The sequence below is a fragment of the Diospyros lotus genome, chromosome 14, assembly GCF_014633365.1.
Source record: "Diospyros lotus cultivar Yz01 chromosome 14, ASM1463336v1, whole genome shotgun sequence".
NCBI lineage: Eukaryota > Viridiplantae > Streptophyta > Magnoliopsida > Ericales > Ebenaceae > Diospyros > Diospyros lotus.
The window spans coordinates 27,025,768-27,034,819 of NC_068351.1; the positions used below are offsets into that span (position 1 = coordinate 27,025,768).

At 38.5% G+C, this 9,052-nt stretch overlaps 1 protein-coding gene across 1 annotated transcript in view; it reads left to right on the top strand.

The window, feature by feature from the left end:
- Window positions 1-8,615, top strand: part of LOC127791079 (probable cyclic nucleotide-gated ion channel 5) — a 30,332-nt gene extending 21,717 nt beyond the window's left edge. Inside the window, exons 6-7 of the mRNA XM_052320827.1 lie at window positions 6,638-6,874; window positions 7,758-8,615. Of these exons, the coding sequence (XP_052176787.1) occupies window positions 6,638-6,874; window positions 7,758-8,471 (951 nt within the window). The 3' untranslated portion in view covers window positions 8,472-8,615. The remainder of the gene's footprint in view (window positions 1-6,637; window positions 6,875-7,757) is intronic.
- The last annotated feature ends 437 nt before the right edge of the window (window positions 8,616-9,052 follow it).

Sequence of the window (9,052 nt, forward strand, 5' to 3'; positions counted from 1 at the left end):
AGTAGGAAGAAAGTCATGTTCTCGGAGTCGGGACACTCTTCTAATGAAGTCTATTCCCTTGCATCAGCCTTAAATACTTTTAAGGGAAAGACTCCTCTATTTTCTAGAGGGGAGACTACAAGAGAAAAACAGTGGTGTGACCATTGTAACCGGCCCTATCACACACAGAGACATGTTGGAAAATCCATGGAAAACCAGCTAACTGGAAGCCTAAGAATCAAAGAAGAGGAAGACAAGTTGGAGGCCAATTAGTCTATATGGTGGAAGTCGAGAAAGGGAATCCAACACCTCTTACCATCACAACAACTCAACTGGAAGTATTACAACAACTTCTCAGCCAAACAAAGGTGACTAAATCAGAGAATGTAGAAAATCCTAATCCTACGGTTTCTTTGGCCACAAAAGGTAATATTGCCTATTCTCTTATATCTCAAAGAATACCTACCAACAGTTGGATCATAGACACTAGTGCCTCAGATCACATGACACGTTCTTTAAATTTATTGTCCAATTTTGAATCATGTGATAAAACTATAAGTGTCTCTATGGCTGATGGTACAATATCCTTTGCAAAGGGAAAAGGAACAGTTGTGGTAGGAGGATTAATACTTAAATCAGTCCTTTATGTCCCAAACTTGCAGTGTAATTTAATATCAGTAAGCAGATTTACAACTAACAGGGACTGTAATGTGATATTCTCCAAAATTTTTGTGTTTTTCAAAATCTATCCTTGGGGAAGATGATTGGTAGTGCTGAGATGAAAAGAGGGCTCTATCAAACACCAAGGCATGATCATTCTACTGATTCTAGGACTCGGTTTTTATATTCTTTAGCTCTTGTTTTAGATTCAGACATTATGTTATGGCATAAGCGGTTAGGACACCCAAGTTTTGAATATCCTAAACTTTTGTATCCCTCTTTATTGAGCAATAAAATTCACAATTATTCTTGTGAACAGTGTATTCTTGCAAAATAGACTAGGATACCTCATCCTAATCATGTTTGTACTTCCTCCACACCTTTTCACTTAGTTCATAGTGATATTTGGGGGCCTTCTCGAACCACAACCCTCACCAATACATGATAGTTTATCACCTTTATTGATGAGCATACAAGGGTTTGTTGGGTTTTTTTGATGAAAGAAAAATCTGAAGCCTTTTCTATATTCAAAAGGTTTTATCATATGGTGCAGAATGTGTTTCAATCCTCAATTCATGTTTTGAGAACTGATAATGCCAAGGAATACTTTTCTAATGAATTCAACACATACTTAATTGAGCATGGTATCATTCACCAAAGCTTATGTCCTTGTAACCCTCAACAAAATGGAATTGCCAAAAGGAAGAATCGTCATCTACTTGAAACAGCTAGAGCAATGATGTTTACTACTTCCGTTCCAAATTCATATTGGGGGGAAGCCGTTTTGACCTCTGCCTATCTTATTAATCACCTACCTTCCAAAATCCTAAAGTTTAGAACCCCTTTGGCTGTCCTCCTTGATGTTTTTCCTCATCATGCTAGAGTTCTAAACTCTCACTCCTCATGGGTTTGGATGTATTGCTTTTGTTTACCAAAATCCATCCACTCCATCCAAACTCGATCCTAAGGCCATCAAATGCATTTTTGTGGGCTACTCTCCAACACAACAAGGATGCAAATGCTACAATCCTAGTACCCACAAATTTGTTGTTTCCTATGATGTTTCTTTTCTTGAAAACCAGCCTTTCTTTCAGCCTCACTCTTAACCATCCCATGTTCCAGAAATAGCCACAGTTGGAATTCTTTGTTTTTGGATGCAGCTGCTTCTCTTTCTTCTCCTACTGCTAACCCTAATCATGTGCCTGAATTTGATCAAGGGGGAGAACATAAGAGAGACCGAGCCCAGAAGAGTGATAAAATTCAAGCTGAACCACCCTTATTGGTGTATTCAAGAAGGCCTTGTGACCCTCAGCACCTCAGCATCAGTAGCAGCCCATGTCATCTAAACCGAGGGTAATTCCAGAAAAGGCAAAGGAAAATGAGGCTGAAATGGAGCCTGATATTACTAACAGGGAGAATAGAGATGAAGTACAGCAGGAGCATGAGCTGGAATATGATCTAGATGTTCCCATTGCTTGGAGTTGGAGGAAAGGAGTTAGATCATGCACCAATTGTCCTAAGTATCCTATTTCAGAATTTTTGGGATATACAAAGTTGTCTCCTAAATTCAAGGCTTTCATAGAAAATGTTGATGATGAGGTAATTCCTAAAGATATCTGCAGTGCACTACAAGAGGAAAAATGGAGGAAAGCAGTTATGGAAGAAATGCTAGCCCTAGAAAAGAATGGTACTTGGGAAATAATGGATCTTCCATATGGAAAACACACAATTGGCAGCAAGTGGGCGTTCACCATAAAGTACAAGTCAGATGGGAAAGTGGATAGATAAAAACAAGGCTTGTAGCTCAAGATTTTACCCAAATGCAAGGACTTGACTATGAGGAAACATTTGCACTGGTGGCCAAACTTAACTCTATCCGTGTATTATTGTCATTGGTAGTCAATCTGGACCGGAGACTCCATCAACTAAACATAAAAAATGCCGCCTTGAATGGTGAGTTGGAAGAAGAAGTCTACATGAGAATTCTCCCTGGTTTTGAAAGAAAAGATACAAGAGGAAAGGTATGTAGATTGAAAAAATCCTTGTATAGCCTAAAGCAATCTCCTAAAGCAGCAACTGAAAGTAGCATTTGAGGTAAAAGACTTGGGAGAGATGAGATATTTCTTGGGGATTGAAATAGCAAGAAGTAGTGAGGGTATTTTCATATCTCAAAGAAAATACACTCTTGATCTGCTAAAAGAGACAGGAAAGCTTGGGTGTAAGCCTGCAAGCACTCCATTAGAACCCAACTAGAAAAACAGAAAAGAGGACAATGAGGAACAACCAGTGGAGATTGGAAGGTATCAACGTTTGGTGGGGAAATTGATTTATTTTTCACATACATGTCCAGATATTGCATATGCAATGAGTATAATTAGCCAATTCATGCATTCTCCAACTAAAAGACACCTAGAAGCTATCTACCATATCTTGAGGTATTTAAAGGGGACTCCCGGGAAGGGAATGCTATTCAAGAAAAGCAAGGATAGAGGAATAAGAAGCTTTGCAGATGCAGATTGGGCTGGATCCATTGAGGATAGCAAGTCTACATCAAGGTATTGCACTAAGATTTGGGGGAATTTTGTCACATGGAGAAGCAAGAAACAACAAGTTGTCTCTTGTAGCAGTGCTGAGGCCAAGTATAGAGCCATTGCACAGTGCATTTGTGAGGTAATTTGGGTGGAAAGGTTCATGAAAGACTTATCTATTCCTATAACTGGACCTAAAGTACTTTATAGTGATAGTAAATCAGCTATAAGTATAATAAATAATCCAGTCCAGCATGACCGGATGAAACATGTTCGAATTGACAGGCATTTTGTCAAGAGGGAGCTGGAAAATGGAGACATAAACTTGACTTATGTTCCCACCAAAGATCAAGAAGCAGACATCTTCACCAAAGCAATGCAAAATCAGGGTTTTGAAGTGATTAGAAGCAAGCTAGGAATGATTGACATCTATTCACCAGCTTAAGGGGGAGTGTTGGAAGAATCCGAGGCGTGAAATGTGGCATACATGGCATAGATTAAACCCCTATATTAAGAAGGAGTTCTGGAAGATAATTCTAGCTAAAATCTAGGAATGTTTTTAGATATTTCTTATGTATATTTGTAGTTTAAATGTATATTGTCTACTGCTGTAAAGTAGGAGAGATTTTAGGAGATATCTTAGGAGAGATTGTAGGAGATTTTTTAGGACTTTTGCTATATAAATTTCTCCCTAAAGCTGATGTATTATTGACGGGTGAAAGATTGATTTTACCCTAGCTATTTCTTTAAAAACCACACGACAGTTAAGGTCTTTAGTGAGATGATGAATAGAAACTAGATTGGTAGAGAGACTAGGCACATGAAGGACATGATGAAGAGAAAGTGAGGAATTCAAAAACACACCTCCCTAGCCTGCTATAGGGACTGTATGACCATTAGCTACTATTATTCATTTGGAACTAGCTACTGGTTTATAGGTTGCAAAAGCATTTAGGTCATTAGTCATAGGTCATGTGGTCAGTGGCTCCGGAATCCAAGATCCATAAGTCATTCTTAGCAGTGTGCGAGGTAGTAAAGGACTCATAATTAAAGCATACCTGTTTGGGCTAGAGAGCACGATCCACCTTGAATATTTTTTAGGAAGGACTTTAGTTTAGTAATTTCTTCAGCATTTAACTCACCCGGATCAGAAGTAGCAATAGAATCTGCCTTTTCTGTGGTTTCCTCCTGCTCTTTGGTTGTGAGATGAGCTAACCTCCTTTCCATGCAACTTGAAGCATGTCTCTCTAGTGTGCTTCAGTTTCTTGCAATATGAACACCATAAACTTTCCTGGTTTTGTTGCTTAGAGTGATATAAATATTCCATCCTTACTGTGACTTAGACCAAGATCCCTGCACCTTGTTGGACACCATGGTTGACCCCTCAAGATTAGGATCATCAAACATTGCTATCCTTTTATGTTCCTCACTACAGATTCTGAAGAACACCTCATTCAAGGATGGTAGTTTCTCTCTACTAAGAATATGTACCCTTACTTGATCATACTCTGGATTAAGGCCAGCTAAGAACTCTACAATCCTATCTCTTTCAAACATGGAAGTGAGAATAAAAACATCTTCATTGCACACCACTTTTATGTCCTGATAATGATCTAGCTCCAGCCAATATTCATTCATCCTATTGTAGTAGTTAGTTATTACAGTGACCCCTGCTTGGTACTACTAATTTTTGTTTTAATCTCAAAGACAACGGAAGCATCTTGCACCTTAAAATAAGTCCTCCTAACAGTTTCCCAAATATCCTTGGCTTTAGATAGAAACATATAATTCTTGCTTACCTCTGGTATCATAGAACTCCAAAGCCAAGACATCAGCATCAAGTCCTCGATATCCCATACAGTGAATGCTGGATTGGAGGTCTTGGGTGCTGGTCCAGTAAGATGGGCTATTTTCCCTCAACCCCTTGGGAAAGTTCTCACAAATTGTGACCACTGGAGGTAGTTTCTTCCATCTAGACGGTATGAGTGATGCATCCTCGGTAGCCCACTAGCAAGAGCACTACTAGTTGATTGTTCGAAAGGTATAGCATCTTCCTCAGAGATAGAAGATGCTGTTTCAAAGATTTTTCACATGATATAGGGCTAAAAAGGCCAGCAAAGAAACACAGTAAGGAAGGCAATACTGTTGCAATGAAGGCACACAGTAAACAAACCGAGAAAAAAAAAAAAAGGACCGGGTTATGGCTCTATACAATGTTGGAAAAATAGACTGAAAATTATCTCATATTCCATATGAATGATACAGCCCTATTAATAGGGTAAGAGATTATAACATAGGAAAGATTACACATGCTAAAAACAAGGAAAGTTAAGTTGTACAAAGCATAAAAAGATTTCTTGTATCAGGGATAGGAAAGTATCTAAATCTGGACAAATAATCAATGTCAATAATTTCCAAAAACTGAAGATTAGATCAGTGTCTAAATCAAGGATGATTTGACTAATGAATCTCTTGAGATCATAGCCAATCAGCCCGTGAATCAACACAACCCAATCCCATGAGTAATCTACTAAGAGCTATTGGATAATAGTACTTGGGCTTAGGAGTTGAAGAGTTAACTTCAGCAAGTAAACTTAAGGTAGCACTTTTGGGTAAGGGTCAATGGTGTTACAAGGCTCCCAGAGATGACTCATGACCATTATCAATGGTTGTGGACCTAGAGAATTCATTTGAGACTAACTTGCATCAGAATTATACAGAGATGAGTTCTCTAACCTGGCAAGGACACTAAGGTTAAAAAATGAGTTTTCTTGACCCAATCCCACATGTACATGCATCCTATTTATTCTCATTCCACTAACAGAAATGATCCATTTTTCCAGAGTAGTGCGGATTGTGTTTTTGTTCATCTACCAAATGTAACATACAAGAACTTTCTGTGGTAGCACAGATGTAACAGTTCTAGCCTGGAATCTTCTGGACCTGTTGGTGATTGAAGCTTGATTTTTATTGTCTATCAAAATGTGGAGGCACAAACCTATATAACTCTTATTGCTATAAGTTAAAAGGACAAAAATCAATAATTGGAACCAGTCAGCAATCACCATGCTTAATCTGCAATATTTGGTCTCGTTGTAATTTATATGTGCATCTATAAGCCCCATGTGTTGGGGTGAAACCAGAGAACGTAGAAGAAAATCAGAAGTAGAATTATTTAGATGCTTACCTGGAAGTGGTTAAGGGGTCACCTGTATAGCTCAGTGTCAACCAGTCTAATTAGCCAGTTCTATTGTTGGGATGGTTTTATCTTCTGCTTACTTGACTTCAAATAATCTCTATCTATGGATGTAATTTCAGGAACATACCTCCAATGTGCCATGGATATAACTGCAAGTTTAATTTCAATTTTTGATATTATTTTCTTAGCACTTGAGGCAAGGAAAAAGGCTTTAAGACTTGAAAATTTTATGTCGATGCCTGAATTTTTGAGTATTCTGTGATTGCAACAGACGTATCTACAATCTCTTACGGTTCGGCTTGAGGAGATGAGAATTAAAAGGCGCGACTCTGAACAGTGGATGCATCATAGATTGCTACCTCAGGAGCTTAGGGAAAGAGTTCGGCGCTATGATCAATACAAGTGGCTGGAGACAAGAGGAGTAGATGAGGAGAACCTGGTGAACAATCTACCAAAGGATCTTAGGAGAGATATCAAGCGCCATCTCTGCTTGAATTTGGTCAGAAGGGTAAGTATTCTGGTTATTTAGTGCTCTGTTAATTGATTAACATGTCATAATCTATGAGCTGTTTGGCGGAAATTTTGTTCTCCTAGGAAACAATTCATGATCTATTTTAAATTTCTTGATAAGTTGATGCACTTTTTATAACATCTGAATCTTTTGAAACCATTGTTGATCTGACATGGCTGAGACGAGTGGATGGCATGGGATATAATAGCCTTATGGAGGATACAGCCATTAATAGAAATGATTAAAGATCTAGAATTCATGTAGCCAGCTACCTAGAGGGATTATAGCTTGTGATTATTGTTGTACTATAGTTGGTGATATCTAACTGCTATCAAAGCTCCAGTTAAAGCAGTTTGTGGTTTCTTGTCTCATAATTCAGTGTATCACTAGAACTCCCAAAAGATAAAAATGGGTATTTAACGTGGCTTTATCGAAGAACTTATGGATTCATATGAAGATCATAATCTGTGTTGATCTACTCATATATTATACACCTTGGATCTTTTACCGAACAACTTAGGCTTTTTGATAAGTAATTTGTGATCCAATCTACACTCATAGATTTTCCTGGGTCAAAAATGGCACACATGCACAGAGATACAGCCACCAACCAAATTCCAGTTAATGCCTTTATTGTGTCATTTCCTATATTGTGTAAGATTTATGTCATGTGCATTGGAAATAATAGAGAAATGTTCCCTGAACCATTCAAGTGAAAATTAAAATATAGAACGGCGCCGGAAAGAATAGAATCAAGGCTGTGGAGATTGTAAAGTTGTTATACTAGCATTGAATTTTAGTTGTCTTGTTATGACAATGGTTGCAAGGCCAGTGACATCTTTAAAGTTTTATTGACAGTGTGGTATGCTGGAGTTTGCAGGTTCCTCTATTTGCAACTATGGATGAACAGTTGCTTGATGCCATCTGTGAACGACTGAAACCAAGTTTATACACTGAAAAGACATACGTACTTCGTGAAGGTGACCCAGTTGATGAGATGCTCTTCATCATCCGTGGTCGCCTAGAAAGCGTAACCACTGATGGCGGGAGGAGTGGATTCTTCAACCGGGGTTTCTTGCAAGAAGGAGATTTTTGTGGGGAGGAGCTCCTAACTTGGGCGCTGGATCCCAAAGCCGGTTCCAACTTACCACCATCTACTCGTACTGTGAAGGCTTTGACTGAGGTCGAAGCTTTCGCTTTAATAGCAGATGAAGTGAAATTCATCACCAGTCAGTTCAGGCGGCTTCACAGCAGACAGGTCCAGCACACTTTCCGTTTCTACTCTCAGCAGTGGAGGACATGGGCTGCCTCCTATATCCAAGCTGCATGGCGCCGGTATTCCAGAAGGAAAATGGCAGAGCTTCGTCGCAGCGAGGAAATGGAAGACGAAGAAATAGAAGATGAGGAAGTCCTAGAAGAAACCGAGTTAATAGAGGATTCTCCATCCAGCTTTGGGGCAACCATACTTGCTTCACGGTTTGCTGCGAATGCTCTTCGAGGAGTTCATCGGCTTCGCAGCTCGGCAAGTCGCCGGGGCGTCGTGAAACTGCTGAAGCCGTCGGAACCCGATTTTGCTGCCGATGCCGCAGATTAACCAGCTGCCTTTTCCCAGTAGATAGCGATGATAACATTTGACTAAGATTCCAGTTCCTGGTAGTGACTGCCTGTTCCAGCAGCCCCAGCTAATGTACTTGCTTTGGCATGCCAATATCTTGTAAAACCACTACTTCACTGTATGGAAAGCATAACCACGTAATATTTAAGGATGTTTTGTTCCCTTATAGTATGGAAAGGAACACTAGAGACTAAGTAATTTTATGGTTTATAATTGTTATTGTGGATTGTCAAGGATAAATTTCCTTATTACATTTTATTAATTTTTTGCTCATTTACGAGTAAATTTATCTTATACTTAATTCTGATAGAAATTACATATGATAAGTTATTAAAAGTTGAATCAATAAAAAAGATACCCGTAATTGTTGCACTTATAAAACACTCAAAAAATTATTTCAAGACTGTTAAAGAAAGAGTTTTTATACTATAATTAGCACAAGAAAAAAATATAGAATAGCACGTAAACTCATAAGAACGAATCCAAAAGTATAAAAATAACAAGAAAAAGATCAAAGAGACGATATATCTTTTTTTTTTATATTTATAAATATTTTTTTA